The sequence below is a fragment of the Syngnathus floridae genome, chromosome 6 (genome assembly GCF_059516105.1).
Source record: "Syngnathus floridae isolate MCC-2025c chromosome 6, RoL_Sflo_1.0, whole genome shotgun sequence".
NCBI classification, from domain to species: Eukaryota; Metazoa; Chordata; class Actinopteri; order Syngnathiformes; family Syngnathidae; genus Syngnathus; species Syngnathus floridae.
Genome location: NC_142418.1, coordinates 8,367,303 through 8,383,826, shown reverse-complemented (window position 1 = coordinate 8,383,826; position 16,524 = coordinate 8,367,303). Strand labels below are relative to the sequence as shown.

Genomic DNA, 16,524 nt, shown 5'->3' with positions numbered 1-16,524 from the left:
CTTGTCAGGCAGTTTATGCGCTACCTTGTGTGACGTAGTACAAATAGTGGAAGGACCCCTTAAACGGCGGTACGTCGTCGGCTTCCTTGCATCGAAAGACTATTAAATTGATGCGATTGTATCTATCCGAAATCATAATCATCTTGTTTACCACACTGGTAAATATGCTACTTTACGAATTTGCTGTTTGTCTGTTATCAAACACATACCGTATTTGTGCAAAGTGTGCTCGTAAGATCGGAAGATTCGCACTTTGTATGAATGGGCTCACGCCACAGTGAATACAAAGTAGCGTTATTGTGCACGCTTTTTGTCAGAGAAGTTCTTGCTTTGGGCAACACTGGCTCATCGCACATATTTTAACTTGCAAATATATGGTTCTTGTTAAATTCATATCTAATTTGAAATCATTTTCGCCGGCTAGGCTAGCAGTTTGAGCAATGCTAACAACATAAATGTTGCTTCTTTGTTATTTTCCTTGAAACACACAAATTGAGTGCCGTTTTTGAGTGATCGTTGTCTGACTCATCCAAAGCTTGCTGCTTAACTGATTACTTGAATCGGGTGTGTTAGAAGAAAGTTACATCTAAAACAAGGTGGCTAGGTGTTGTCAAAGACCGGACTTGAGCACCCCTGGTTTAGATTGTGGCAGTTTGGCAGATACTGAGCAAAGAGACAAAGTGGTCGTTTCAAGCTGTTCATTGCCATACGAATGTAAAATGTAATGCAGCGTAAATAAATTATATTATATATAATTATGCCTTCCTAAAGCTAACTGACCTGACCCCCTTTTCAGACTGAGCTGGGACAAGTGGACAGGCTTGTGGGGAAACCACAGTGAGACACAGCCATGTTTCTTTACAACATCACGCTACAGCGTGCCACTGGCATCACACATGCCATCCATGGAAATTTCTCGGGTGAGTTTGCGCCTCAATGTTATTGTCTGCTCTTGTCAACCTAATGCCTAATTTCTTATCTTGACAAGTTGCCATAGTACAGTTGTATGAAGTGTGTCTGAATAGTTCCAGGACATAAATGTGTTTTCACCTTTAATCTGGGAGTAGATGACCAACCTAGTCCAAGATACCAGAATTGTGGCGACTTCTCCTTGACAATAAGCCTGCTCGCCATACCCTGAGCATCTGACTGTTCCTGGCTAAGAATAACAATGGCTTGCTGGGCCATCCTTCCTCCTTCCTAAGGAGTTTTGTTTTTTACATTTTAGTTTCTCTTTGAAATAAACCTCATCAGATGTACCTCCATTATGTTGTTTTTGTATGAATCTTGGTTATGTATTTTGTTCTCCATCTGTCTTGTTTGTGTGTAGGAACCAAGATGCAAGAGATTGTTGTCTCCAGAGGAAAGATCATAGAGTTGCTGCGACCAGACGCAAACACGGGAAAGGTCCACACACTACTCACCATGGAAGTGTTTGGAATTGTGCGTTCACTAATGGCCTTCAGACTCACAGGAGGAACCAAAGGTATACAACCCAGCGCATGTACACTTATGATTTTGAAGTCGGCTCTCGTGGCATGTTGCATAGTAGCTTAAAAGCTACAATAAAGTAAGTTCCATTTCCAGTTTGGGCTTGATAATCAAACTTTTGCCTTTTGGATCACCAGTATAGCCTTCTGTGGTGATGTCGCAAAAGGCAAATAAAAATCAAAACATTGTGGATTTACTAATGCTCATGTCTTGTGAGATAAACCAAAGTGCCTTGTTGTTGGCAAACCCCGTTACTGTATTCACTGTTCTGATTGCTTGTTTTTTGTAGATTACATTGTTGTCGGGAGTGACAGTGGTCGTATCGTCATCTTGGAATATCATCCATCTAAAAACATGTTCGAGAAAATTCACCAGGAGACTTTTGGCAAGAGTGGTTGTCGCCGAATTGTCCCAGGACAGTTTTTGGCAGTGGACCCCAAAGGCAGAGCCGTCATGATAGGTATGTTCAATAGAGTATCTTGATATTGCACAGCTGTGAACTGAAAGCCACTGTTATCCTGTTAAAAAAAGAATGATAATAACTCAATAATTCCATTGATATTTCCTCACAATGTCCATGAGTTAAGTAATAGTGCACTGGAAATGTTAACATAATGATAAAATAAAAAACACTGGATTAAAGGGTGTTTACAAACTATTGACTGGCACTGTACATGAGAAGAGGATGTATGTTTAAGAAACATAGCATACTGAATTGCAATTATGGTAGATCGTTCAACAGAAATGGTGACATTAATGTGAGCTGTCGTCTTTTTTTGTTTGTTTGTTTAGGGGCAATAGAGAAACAGAAGTTGGTTTATATTCTCAATCGAGATGCAGCTGCACGGCTGACCATCTCTTCTCCACTGGAGGCCCACAAAGCCAACACGCTGGTCTACCATGTAGTGGGTGTGGACGTGGGCTTTGAGAATCCCATGTTTGCTTGTCTTGAAATGGACTATGAGGTACTCGCATGTTCATGGAATTATGCAAAGAAAAAAAAAGACACTTATTCAAGCGTTATGCCTGCCACTTTACAGGAAGCTGACAATGACCCTACTGGAGAAGCTGCAGCAAACACGCAACAGACACTCACTTTCTATGAGCTGGACCTTGGCTTGAACCACGTGGTCCGCAAGTATAGCGAGGCTTTAGAAGAACATGGAAACTTTCTCATCACTGGTAGGCAAATGTTCACAACCCCATTGTGTTTAAGAGCAACATTCATGGGAAAAAAAGGTTTTTATATATGCTTGGAGAGATAAATATTTACACAAAATCTTTTGACATAAACTCATAATGCAAATTACCAGTCTTGGTCATTCATGCAGTTCTCCTCTTGCATATCTAGTTCCCGGTGGTTCCGATGGGCCAAGCGGAGTTCTGATCTGCTCTGAAAACTACATCACGTATAAGAATTTTGGAGACCAGCCTGACATTCGCTGTCCTATCCCACGTCGAAGGGTGAGTCATACTATCCATCCATCAACAGGCAAGAAAAAGTTTGTAATCATCTGGAATGTCAAGGTTTTTTGAGAATAAATGTGTCACGTTAAGGGTAGATGAATATGATGTTGACACTAGACAGGTCTCTCCACTAACTTTACACCTGGTAGCCCTGGTGCGGCCGAACCTGGCAAGCTGCAACCACTAAGGAAGTGGGTCTGGAAAGCCTTAGTTAAAAATGTCATCCCCTCAAATTCGTTTATTTGATGTGACCTATCCTTAGTACGCAACGTTGCTCTTCGGCGGGAGTCCATCCTCATTCAAAATGGCGCACGAGAGAGACGATTGTTTAACACCATTCAGCCTTCAGGCAATTTTAGATAAACAGAAATACAGCAGCTGTCACCACTGGAAGCATTTATTTCAAAACAGGACTTAATTGACAAATATTTGACAAAAAATGTATCAAACAGTGTGGCATAAAAAAATTGAAGCTTGGGTTATCTTGGGTTACATGCTTGCAACTGTATCATCTGTAACGTTGGTGAGCTAGGCACAGATAGTAAAAAAAACCAAAAACATTCACACTCGCAATGCATGTGAGGAAGCCAAAGTACCTGGAGGAAAAAAGTATGCAGGCACTCGGGAGAACTCTCAACTCAACTGGACCTGCTTTTTGTCATTGCCATGTAATGATGTCTACACTGAAATAAACAACTTGGGGCCGTTTGCTTTCACAGTGGCTCAAATGACAAGCTTAACCCTAACCAAATTGAATTTTGTGCCCATACGTAGCAGATTTCCTGAGGCAGGCAGGACATAGGACCCATTTGAGTTGCTAGTGTGAATGCCTGAAAAGAATTGGATTACATATGACAGAAACCTGTAATTGGGAATGATTGCAACTTAGCATGGAACCTGTCTGTGACATAAGATTTTGCTAACATACTGTGAGAAAATGTCAACAAATGTTAGACGATAAAGGCAGACCAAATGCAGAGCTTGTGATGTTCTCAAAAAACATGCGTAGTAAAAATGAATATTTTACTTTCTGCTAGAATGACCTGGACGACCCAGAGCGTGGAATGATATTTGTTTGTTCGGCAACCCACAAGACCAAGTCCATGTTCTTCTTCTTGGCCCAGACCGAACAAGGCGATATCTTTAAGGTTACCTTGGAAACTGATGAAGAAATGGTGAGGAAAATGCATGGATTCCTTGTATGAGATATGATAAGTAGGGAATGAAATTATACTTTGTGTGTACTGCACAAAAACCTGCATTTGCTTTATTTGTGGTTAATATGATGAAATATAAGCAAATCTTGTACTATACCAATTCTGGTTGTTTAGGTCACAGAAATCAGGCTGAAGTACTTTGACACAATTCCTGTGGCAACAGCCATGTGTGTCTTGAAGACTGGCTTCCTTTTCGTGGCCTCAGAATTTGGAAATCAGTAAGTGCTATAATCGTTTTTGAAATAATGTCACTATTTTTTAATATAGAAAACTAACACATTGGGTTTTCTTCTTTTAGCTGTGTTTAATCTGCACATTTCCTCTTACATCATTATGAATAATGTTGTACTGAACCTTTTTCTAGTTACCTTTACCAGATTGCCCACTTGGGCGATGATGATGAGGAGCCAGAGTTCTCTTCTGCCATGCCTCTAGAAGAAGGGGACACCTTCTTCTTTCAGCCCCGCCCCCTCAAGAATCTGGTGTTGGTTGATGAGCAGGAGAACTTGTCCCCAATCATGGCCTGTCAGGTGGGTGTACATTTTAAGTTTGGTGTCTTCCATATTATTACTGCTCGTATTTTCTTGATCAAATGTGAGTCAAAGGTGAGATGGGTAAGAAGTCTTAATAAAACGAGAGGATTTAGGTTTCAAACTAGGGTTGGAGTTTCAAACTAGGGTTAGCGTTTCAAAGGAGGGTTTCAAACTAGGGTTAGCTTTCAGCATTCACCAAATTACCTTGGTTTGTGTATTTTTGGTTCGGTTGCCGTGGCTGCCAAGGGCTTCGGTGCTTTTCCCCTCTTTTTCTCAAGCAGCATTAGTTTCGTGTGTCATGCATTCAAGGTATCTTCTAAATTGGGCCTCAGTCTTCTTTCGGCTGCTACCATTAGGGGTCGCCACAGCAGATTGTTTACGGCTCACTCTGTCCTCTGACACACTAACCACTTGAATGTCCTCCTGCACCACATCCATAAACTTCCTCTTTGGCCTCCCCCCGTCTCCTCAGTATGTTTCTAGTTTGCCGATCTTCATTTATTGCAGGCTTTTCTGTAACACATCTCCTGCGAGGCATCACTGGGATAACTAAACATGAGAAAGGTGTTTGTGCGCTCTCTTAGTTTGTTTTGGGCAATTTTACCAGCTGCACTATTTTACTAAAGATAAATGTTTTTTTTCTCAGTACACAAAAGTGCTTAACAGAACTAAGTTGCACACAAATAAGAGAGGTAAAAAAATAACTTATACTAGTTGTTTACCTTACATCATAATGTATTTACTATGAACCATCTTGTGCTTGAAGTTGAATTATGAAATATCCGTGGCTGGCTAGAGGCTAGACTTAGAGGAGCGATACATTTGAGCGTTTGGGTATGTTTGTGTTGAAATGTTTGTGTATTATATTCACACCGCAGAAATACCATACCGCAGCCTTCATGTGAAGATATTTCTACCATAACATTCTTAATCTCCACTCTCTTTTTTTGTTTTTCCTTCCTTTTCTGATAGATTGCTGATTTGGCCAATGAAGACACACCACAGCTCTATGTCGCCTGTGGACGAGGACCCAAATCTACTTTAAGAGTTCTTAGGCATGGACTGGAGGTAAATAAAATTATTTATGGATTGATTTATAAATCACATCTCGTAATAAATGATTAAGACAAATAATTTCATCCCCTAAAGGGGGGCCTAATGAATGCCATCTGCTTTGGTGTAGTTTTTGTTGCACAAACGAGTGAATACATACGTACCTATGGTCACCTTTATACAATTTTGCAAGAAGTGAAAAGGGAATTATCTAAATTACATATATGTGCGCACATATGTCTACGTGTTGTTCCTTTGAATTTCTTCTTGATCTTGTGCTCTCCATTGTGGGAGACAGAATGGGTTTAATCAAGGTTGATTGACAAGGGTTACTCCCGATCCAAACTCCTAAATGTTATCAGATGGTCCTCGTGTTTCTGGTAAATTTACACAGATGGCCGCTTCAATCAAGGCACTTCATGTCTGTCGCATATTACACATGTCCAATCAAATTCCATAGAATGCTTGTCTTGTTTTTTAATCTCGCAAATAAAACAAAATAAACAAGCTGCTTGGATTTCAATAGAAGACTGGATTCTTATTTACTATTCAATCAGTTTTGTAACCAGTTCTCGTCATATCTTGAATTGGTTACGATAACTGAAACCCTCACCCCCGCTCGTATAATTTAATATCTTTAATTACTTTCGACAGGTTTCCGAGATGGCTGTGTCCGAGCTGCCCGGTAACCCCAATGCTGTGTGGACAGTACGCAGACATATCGAAGGTATTTTTTTTTTTCATTGTCAATAATTCCTAAAGAGAAAGATTATATTACCCCGTCTTTTTTTTTTTCTTCTTGTAATTGCTAGAGTGAAATGGAGTAGTCCTTCCTCAACTATTTGTAGTCACCACTCCTTTTCTTTTCATTTTTAGATGAATTTGATGCTTATATCATCGTGTCTTTCGTCAACGCTACGCTCGTTCTGTCCATTGGCGAGACTGTGGAGGAGGTGACAGATTCAGGATTCTTAGGAACAACTCCCACCCTCTCCTGCTCGTTGCTAGGTGACGATGCCCTCGTTCAGGTGGGTAAAATGCTCTCTGAACTTTGTAAGCGTGATTCACTAATGTGGTTTCCGTTTCATTTGCTCTGTATAGGTATACCCAGATGGGATCCGCCATATCAGAGCAGACAAGCGTGTGAATGAGTGGAAGACTCCTGGTAAAAAGACCATTGTCCGCTGTGCTGTGAACCAGCGGCAAGTGGTTATCGCACTCACGGGTGGTGAGCTGGTTTACTTTGAGATGGACCCGGTAGGCAAATGTTTATTGTTTATGTTGTGTTTATATCCTGTCGATCTGTCTGTCATCTACTTGTGGTTGGTTGGGACCAAAACCCACACTTAGCGTACTTCGGTTTGAGCAGATGGTCGTTAGGCAACCATTCAGCTCAATTTCCACCACTGCCAATAGCGATACGAACATTTCACTGCATCATGTTGAGAAATTTTACTACTTTCTTTGATGTCAACTCCACAAGGAGCCTCGCTGGAATCTTCATCATGCTCTTCTTTGTAGGCAAGGATATCAAAATCCTGAATGCAGAAACCAAGGACTTACACCAACCACAGCAAACATAAAAAAATCTTTGGGGAGCCTAGGGATTCAATGCAACCGAGCTGTGAGGGCGCTGGGCGGGTATACCCTTAGATATAATCAAGCGTGGTTGGATGGCACAGAGCACCACAACAGTCCATGTTTAATCAAATGTCAGTATATTTATTGTTATGCAACCCTCTAAAGTTTGCTAAAAAAAAACATGTGGATAAACAGCGCCATCAAGCTAAAAGAAAACAGCAGACCGACCACACATCAGGTCAGAGTTAAAGTCTTGGTGAAGTGTCACGCAGAGTTGGTTTATAAAATCATCCCAAGCATCCGAGAAGCATCCGAGACGGCCACGGAAACTCTAGAGGAGCTGCAGATAATTTCAGTCTTGAGAATCTGTCCATGGTTGTGCACCATACGAAAGTGGTGGGAAGAATAGCCGTTGTTGTGAAACATTCCATGAAGAGCACTGGCTCACGTTTGCCAATGGCAGGGAGACCGTACACTTTGGAGGAAATCCATCAATCAATCAATCAGTCAACTGGAACACACTATCTCCACTGTGAAACATTGGGAGGGGATGGTGGTGGTTGCTCAGCATCATGCTGTGGTGAATGAGTTTCTATACCAGACACTGGAAAGTCTGAAAGTTTTATTTAGTTTTGGTTGTTTTGATAATGGATTTACGTATTGTTACTCTTTTGATCTTTTATTTGTATCTGTTTTCAGCACTGTGCAGCACTGTTTGCAGCTGTGCTTGTATTTAAAGTGCTTTATAAATAAACTGTCTGCTTGGTTCTTCGAATCTTTGTGATGACTGTTTTGGTTTTTTCCCCCATTTCTCCAGTCAGGCCAGCTAAATGAGTATACTGAGCGCAAGGAGATGTCTGCAGATGTGGTCTGCATGAGTTTGGCCAATGTCCCCCCTGGTGAACAGCGTTCTCGGTTCCTGGCTGTGGGACTGGTTGACAACACTGTTCGAATCATATCACTGGATCCTTCGGTATGAATTTTTATTTATTTTCTTGTAACAGATAATGAAGGTTTTAATCTTGCCACCATTTCCACTACCCATACCTGTTGTAAAAATATAAAGACACTAGCTTTATGAAGTCTTATGAGGCTCTTTGTTGCTAGGTTTGCAGTGATTTAAGTCGATTTTTTTATTATCGGTTTTTCAGTGAACACAAACGAACAATTTTGTACACGCTATCGAGTTACATTTTTGATGGTGGGATAAACTCCATCACACTTGTGCTCCCTAGATTGGTGGAACGACACCTGAAGTTAGAGCCTTGTTTAGAAAAACCTTGCTTTAAGGGAAAGCGTGAAGCAACATCATAGTGACTATGCAAAGCTCCAAATGAATAATTATATGCAACTGTTCATGTTAACATTTACATAAACAGCAACACATGATGGCCCTCAGCTGCAAACACAAGGCTGAATTGGAGTCTATTTTCTTTTTTTTTCTCAACTTGTAGTTCTAACTCACAACATGACATCGCTAAATAAGATAAGAATATTTATGGTTCAAGGAGCCCACGTTAGTGAGTTCAGGGGAGTATTTATGATTCCAGGCACCCACGTTTTTGACTTCAGGGAGTCCGAGTGTTGTGCAAAAGATGTTGTCGAATCTCCCTCAAGACTTGAATCATTACTAGGTGCTTGACTTCATATAAGTTGATGGCATGCTGCTTTTCAGGCTTTTCAGACAATGCCAGACATGCTGATGTGTCTCATAATCTGAATTTGTACAACATTCACTTTCTTTCAATTTGAAAAAACATAGGCTCAAATTTATATATTTTTCCTTCTCTTTTAGGATTGTTTGCAGCCATTGAGTATGCAGGCTCTTCCAGCCCAGCCAGAGAGTCTTTGTATTGTTGAAATGGGAGGGGTTGAGAAACAGGATGAACTTGGAGAGAAAGGAACCATCGGCTTCCTCTACCTCAACATAGGGCTTCAGGTATGATGGATCTTTCAGGTCAGCAATAATAAAAAAATCTCCACTCATAATTGTTCTTGGTTCCCATTTTCAAAAAATGTGTATGCACGAAAGCAGATCAAGTTTGTTAAGAGTATATTTGATAATAAGTCGACGCAATACATGTTTTCTCTAAAGCTGACACATCCTAAGCGCTCTAGAAATCACAGCTACCCTTTTGTAAGCTATTTCAAAATCCCAATTTAATGCACCAGCACCACAATATTAACGGTCACATTTTCAGTATCTACAGTTACGCAATAATCTCATTGAGAGTATGTAATGTCTCGTTTCTTTTAAATTACAGGCCTTGTCATTGAACGGTGTCTTTGTGTATTTTTTGTGGTAGAACGGTGTACTGCTGAGGACTGTCCTGGATCCAGTCACCGGGGATCTGTCCGATACCAGGACCCGCTACCTGGGCTCACGACCTGTCAAGCTTTTCAGAGTCAAGATGCAGGGACAGGACGCTGTATGTTTATTTGAAAATGTTTAGATCACAATTTATGTATGAATACAAAGTCAAAAGGGTCTTTTATCATCAACAGGTCCTTGCCATGTCCAGCCGCTCCTGGCTCAGCTACTCTTATCAGTCCCGTTTCCATTTGACACCTCTGTCATATGAGACCCTGGAGTATGCCTCAGGCTTTGCTTCCGAGCAATGCCCGGAAGGAATAGTGGCCATCTCCACCAACACGCTTAGGTAGAGCTGTTCCTTTCAGCGTGTCTATTTATGACTTAGCAACAATACATAACTCCTGCTGAATGGTAACCGTGTGTCTGTCAGCACCTTGTCTTTGAGTGTGCAAAACATTCGTATCCATCTGGCTCTCATCGACACCTTTATTGCCATGATTTACTTGACAGAATCTTGGCATTGGAGAAACTCGGAGCTGTCTTCAACCAGGTGGCTTTTCCCCTGCAGTACACTCCCAGGAAATTTGTGATACACCCAGAGACCAACAACCTCATTTTGATTGAGACTGACCATAATGCCTACACCGAGGCGACTAAAGCTCAAAGGAAACAACAGATGGCTGAGGTATGAAGGACATTTTCCAGGGTGAGAATATGACAAAAGGGAGTAATTACCACCAACCCTCGGGGCACGGCAAAACATCTGGTAACACGTAGAAATGGAGATTAACGTTGCAAAATGATGACTTGGAAAGCAGAATTTTGATAGTTATTAAAACATGTTTCACGCAACAGGATGGACCAATTTAATTACGTCAACCCTCGCCACTTTGCACTTCATCTTTCGTGAATGCACTACTTTGTGGGTCTATAAGTGACGGGAGAACAGCGTTTGAATACACACTGACTGATAGCACGGGACGTGTCTCTGAGCAATGTGCGTCACTGCGGACAAGCGAGGGAAGCGCGGCAGCCAGCCTGTCACAAACGAAGTAACCATGTGCAATATGGACTTTTTCTTTAGGGAATGCAAAAAAGGGGAGAAGGGAGGTTAGAACAGAAGAAAAGCAGGTGCACGAGGCCACTGACAAGACGGTCTCATGGTCTGATGCGTTTTTTTATTGTTGCTTTTGTGCATGCAGGAAATGGTGGAGGCTGCAGGTGAGGATGAACGAGAACTGGCTGCTGAGATGGCAGCCGCCTTCCTCAATGAGAATCTCCCAGAAGCCATTTTTGGTTCGCCAAAAGCTGGCGCTAGGCAGTGGGCCTCGCTGGTGCGGCTGGTCAACCCAATTCAGGGTGCAACATTAGACCAAGTTCAGTTGGAGCAGAACGAAGCTGCATTCAGGTATGTATTGTTTGTTTCAGCCAGAAATGTATTGCCTTATTTTGACAAACCTGAATGATACAGAGTGTAATGTTTACTTGACTCACTCTAAATAATACATGCTTTTTTTGTTGTTCTTGTTGTGTGTGTGCTCTTTTTTTGTGTTGTCCAGTGTTGCCGTGTGTCGTTTCCACAATGCAGGGGATGACTGGTATGTCCTGGTGGGAGTGGCCAGAGACATGGTCCTCAACCCTAGATCAGTTGCGGGTGGCTTCATCTACACTTACCGCCTCACCGGTGGTGGGGAAAAGCTCGAGTTTGTGCACAAGGTGGATTTGAGTTTTCGGGCTATTACGATTTTTGTTTTACCGGGGTCTCTTTTTTTCTCGCAGTAATTTTGTGCAGGCACACATACCAACCCCCCCAAAAAGATGCAGCATATGCTGTTTTATATCATTTGCACACCACTTCTAAGGCACTTTGTTTGGGATCAAATTAAATGAACTTTGATTATCCAGAAAGACCAGTCGGCACAACTTTTCTCAGAAAGAGTTGGTGATGTTGCTTTGTTCTCAAGTCAATGTGGAAAGGCTTAAAAGTTTGAAATTACCTCGCGCACGAACACACACACACACACACTACATGTTTAACGTAATGGATTATTGATTAAATCAACTAAGTCGATAAAAAAGATTTACAAATTACTGGTATAAACGCATAACTCAGGGTTTCCCTATTTTACTCTAGTCTAGAGTGTCAGAAACAAAAGGTACACACTTTTCTCTGACCTATACTGTCTGCTAATATGACAGCTCTTTCTGAATCAGAAATCTCATCTCACATGTACAAAAGGAAAGTTCCACTGCAAATACTCCAATGAAGCCACTCTCTTTAGGTGAAACAGTGTGGCTTCTCAATTGTTTTGGAAACAGACAAAGCTTGGCATCCATAGTATGTTCATATTTGATCAGAAACCAACTAATCGTCTTCAAAATCTTAATTTGTGATCTTCCCAACAGACTCCAGTGGAGGATGTGCCGTTGGCTATTGCACCATTCCAGGGACGGGCCTTAGTGGGAGTTGGGAAACTCCTGAGAATTTATGACATGGGCAAAAAGAAATTGCTACGCAAGTGTGAGAACAAGGTACGTGGCCTACACCCATATAACATTTAGCAGCTTTAGCTAAAAGGCTGTTAAATTGGACATAAATTATCAACGCAAACTTTACATTCCCCTGTAATACTAGAGTTGTCCTAAGATGAATCATCCTTTAGTCATCCTTAACATTTTCACGCACAATACAAAGATACTTTGTATTTAGTAGAAACACATGCTTAGTTGAAAGTTAACATTTACAATGTGTCTCCTTTATTTCCACTTTTTCCCGCTTAGCATGTTCCCAATCTGGTCACGGGCATCCACACCATTGGCCAGCGTGTGGTGGTCTCTGACGTGCAGGAGAGTCTCTTCTGGGTCCGCTACAGGCGTAACGAGAACCAGCTCATCATCTTCGCCGACGATACGTGTCCCCGCTGGGTGACGACGGCATGTCTGCTTGACTACGACACCATGGCCTCCGCTGACAAGTTTGGGAACATTACCATTGTGAGTAGTGGACTGTGGACTACTGTGTTCTTTTGTCTGGTGCATTCACTACAAAACAAACATTATCATTCAATTAATGACGGATGGAACAACAGTTAGACATTTGTCTCAGCTGAGAAATTAGAAGGTGCATAGGTGTAAATAAAACAAACATAAGCCCATCCCACTTTTTCACCCATGTGTCAATTTTGTACATTTCAGGTGCGTCTTCCTCCCAACACCAGCGATGATGTGGACGAGGATCCAACGGGCAACAAAGCCTTATGGGACAGAGGGCTTCTCAATGGAGCATCTCAGAAGGTAAGCTCCACAAGTCATTGCTATGTTGCGCAGGTACACTGAGTCGTATTAAGAGGCAGTGCTGGACATTCAAGATGTCAATAATATCTAGAAATGGTTTGATTATTGTTGACATTAAATGTAAAAAAAAAAAAAAAAAAGGGACATTTCTCTCTGTGTTCCATTCTGATCATGGCCACATGTGCGAAGAAAACCCCTCAACATGATGTTTGGACGGAAATGCATGTTTTCATCAGACAGTGACACATTTTCGTACGGCATTTTCCACCACACTTTAGCCCGCCACATTTTTATTGGCTAACCACACACAACCGGATGAGTCTGTGTCACAGGCGGTGTCAGCATGAACACTTGTGCGTGTTTTCCAGGCTGACGTGATCGTCAACTACCACATAGGGGAGACCATCTTAACCCTACAAAAAACCACGCTGATCCCAGGAGGGTCAGAGTCACTGGTCTACACCACCCTGTCTGGAGGCATTGGAATTTTGGTCCCCTTTACATCACATGAGGTGAAAACCTGTCCTTTGTCATTTTATTGTGGTTGATGAGTAGTAATCGTTTCAAATTAATCAAAGCACTTCTCTTTGTCCAGGACCATGATTTCTTCCAGCATTTAGAGATGCACATGCGCTCTGAGTTCCCGCCACTGTGCGGAAGGGACCATCTCAGCTTTAGGTCCTACTACTTCCCTGTCAAGGTGAGTTTATCGTCGTCATCATCATCATAATACCTCATATATGCTCCTCACAAAAGCTTCGAGGTATTGGGCACTTTGAGATGAACCACAAATTCCACTCAAAGCCTTTAGAGTTCAACTTAATTTGACCTCCTATGTCTTGAATACACAATGTTTCAATTCTTTTAGTACAACATGCTGTTTTCAAACAAGGAGCTGAAAGGCAAAATCCACAACAATTTTTTGAGTCACAATTCCATCCAATTACTCGATTGTTTGATGGAATATTTAATATCCATCAATTTTGAAAAGATTCTATCGTGACAGTCCTAGTTTGATAGTGTCCTCACGCCGTCGTCGTTCTCGTCCGGCAAACTTGCAGAATGTGATTGACGGAGATCTGTGCGAGCAGTTCAACAGCATGGAGCCTCACAAGCAGAAAAGTGTGGCAGAGGAACTAGACAGGACACCACCCGAGGTCTCCAAGAAACTGGAAGACATCCGCACACGTTATGCATTCTAATTGCTGACGTCAAGCTTAATCACAGGGGCTCAAACTTCATAAAAATGCATAATTGATTTCACACAAACTTGAACTTCATTGTACACAAATTGACGAAGACTCAACTCCAAGAATAATAAAAAAGCCCTTTCACTTAAAGTAGCTAACAGCTTTTTACTCTGACAGTGGTTGGTTTGTCATCCTTACCACAATGTGGCACCACAGTCAGCAGACCAATTGCTTAATTGACAGACATGACTGATGTCCAAACGTTCAGTAGTCACACGGCGTTGCTGAATAAAGAACGGCGCTTCCCCTCACGTTGGCAGCACACATAATCGCCCCCGTTCTGAAGAAAGTTGGGGCTCTTCTCATGTACATATTTTGGTTTTTAATGTGACCTGAAAATGGCAGGATTAGTAAGAAGGTGGTATTGGTATTTTGTTTTAATGTTTTGGTTTGATACAAGGCCAAGGGGGAAAAAACATTTTGTCTCCTGTCTGCGGTGGGTGATGTTTTGCCATCATGTGGCATTAAATGTCTGAGAAAATAGGTGGGCGGATGAGCGCACTAAGCGGAGTGTTGTCCTAGTTAGGCCTGCAAATTCCCCCACCTTGACCACAAAGGCTTCTGGCAAGTTGTTAAGAAGTAACAGCCATTTGTGGGCTACACAACAACAGTTTGTATTGTAAATAAAGTTGTTTTTTTCTACTTGACAAAATGTCCGTTTCCTTTCTTTTCATGTTCAACACCAACCAAGGATGCATACTTAACCTTCTCACTTGTCAGACCAGACAATCATTCTATTACATCCAGCTATTAGGAAGAATGTAGGTTTTTTTTTTAATTGCTTGACTGGTTGTTTGAAAATATACTACTTTTTTTTTTATTTCTCCTGCTTGGCATTCTGTATTGGTATATTTGTGATTCATATTGCCATCACACAAAAGAAAATGACCAACTTAATTACAGAATGTAATTAAGCTGGTCATTTTCATGTTACTTGGCAACATGACAAGTTTTTCACAGGAGTGTAGCGCAAGAGTCAAAAAACAGTAGATAGGACCTAATGTATTCATGGAATCTCAGTGGGGAATCGATAATGGGGAGTTAAACTGCCTATAAAAACATAAACTGTTAAAATTTTCCATAGTTCAAACTACTTGGATCATCATTCTGTCTCGTGAAAGATTAGCAATATATCATCAAGTCATACATCCTGCTGTTAATTTGATTTATAAGTGACGCGTAATAATTGACCTCATGACAATTCAGAAGCCAAATTATTTCAAACAGTAACAATTAAAGTTGTCCTGGAAGCAATTTGCCTGAAGTAATAGTCAGTGTTAGAAGATTCTTTATTTAATCAATAACCACATTACCAGAAGCAGAATAACTCCCACCATTAGGTATAGTACACGCGCAATACATGTACAATTCATCTTTGTTTCTTCCAGTTAGATCATTTTAGATGGTGGCAAAGATTGTACTGTGGAAAAATTGTTGAAATGGAATTGACTTCCAAATGCTGGAAATACAAGCTGAGGAATAGGAAGTGGGGAAGAGATAAAAGGTGAGATGGGGAGGAAAAAAAAGTGGCCTCTTAGATTGACTTTGAACATTGAAGTGCAGTGACCCACAAGTACTTGGAGGAATACTTGTTCCAATTCTGCTTAGGAAAGGCGCCTCTGCAAACTTTAACGCATCTGCAGCACATTATACAAATCTTGATGAATGAAACGAAGCAGATATTAGCTACAATCATTCACAGCGGCAATATTGAAGGCCGCAGACCACCTATGAAGATTTCTGACTCTGAGAAAATGCTCAAACCTACAGATGCAAAATCATGGGAAAGACCTAATGAGAAGCTACGAATTGCAAGTAAGTTTGCGTAACGCTAAAAAAAACTAAAAACAATATTTTACAAAGTTTATATTCAGCGATGTAATGTGCTGAGTCATTTTTACATACATTTACATGAAAGCAGTAAAATGTGACTTTAATATTTAAGGATAGGTGACGAAAAATTGGGGGATTTGAGTATCTGAAAACGTGCGAAGAACAGAACGCAATAAGGAAATTCAGCGAAAAAACTGCAAGTTATACTGTACGGTAAAAAATCATATTTTTGGATAGTGATGAGATCAGCAAATGGCCCATCTAAGGCGCATCAATTTACATTTGATTCGGTGCTTTTTACATCTTTTAAAACAAAGCCAAGTAAGGTATCTCCTCCATGTTTTTCCATGGGCCTTTTCATCTTCAGCATTTTCCTACTGGCGGTATGCCATTATGAATTATGGCTTTTCCATCAAGAGATTATGTACAATGCAGTGAAAAATCGGAAATAGCGTCTGCGACACGATGTTTGAAAAAGTAGGGTATTTGAT

General features: G+C 41.1%; 1 protein-coding gene across 2 annotated transcripts; it reads left to right on the top strand.

Annotated features, from left to right (window-relative positions):
* Window positions 1-29: 29 nt before the first annotated feature.
* sf3b3 (splicing factor 3b, subunit 3) lies at window positions 30-14,852 on the top strand. 2 transcript variants are annotated; one of them, XM_088379415.1, is made up of 27 exons: window positions 30-158; window positions 797-920; window positions 1,331-1,486; window positions 1,781-1,951; window positions 2,284-2,456; window positions 2,532-2,673; window positions 2,843-2,955; window positions 3,996-4,133; window positions 4,290-4,393; window positions 4,540-4,705; window positions 5,681-5,776; window positions 6,416-6,488; window positions 6,638-6,789; window positions 6,863-7,018; window positions 8,160-8,315; window positions 9,138-9,281; window positions 9,649-9,771; window positions 9,848-10,002; window positions 10,167-10,341; window positions 10,859-11,064; window positions 11,216-11,372; window positions 12,063-12,188; window positions 12,438-12,650; window positions 12,852-12,950; window positions 13,319-13,462; window positions 13,546-13,650; window positions 14,012-14,852. In XM_088379415.1, exons 2-27 carry the CDS (start codon window positions 851-853, stop codon window positions 14,150-14,152), a joined length of 3,654 nt encoding a protein of 1,217 aa, XP_088235541.1. In that variant the 5' UTR covers window positions 30-158; window positions 797-850; the 3' UTR covers window positions 14,153-14,852. The 2 variants fall into 2 exon arrangements, with proteins under 2 accessions (XP_088235541.1, XP_088235542.1); XM_088379416.1 differs by having other exon boundaries at window positions 37-69.
* Window positions 14,853-16,524: the final 1,672 nt, after the last annotated feature.

Excerpts from the sequence above, each read along its gene's own strand:
- sf3b3 (XM_088379415.1), top strand. The coding sequence starts at position 851 with ATGTTTCTTTACAACATCACGCTACAGCGTGCCACTGGCATCACACAT. Across the intron at positions 2,674-2,842 it reads TGGAAACTTTCTCATCACTG|TTCCCGGTGGTTCCGATGGG; the intron begins GTAGGCAAATGT and ends TTGCATATCTAG. Across the intron at positions 9,772-9,847 it reads AGATGCAGGGACAGGACGCT|GTCCTTGCCATGTCCAGCCG; the intron begins GTATGTTTATTT and ends TATCATCAACAG.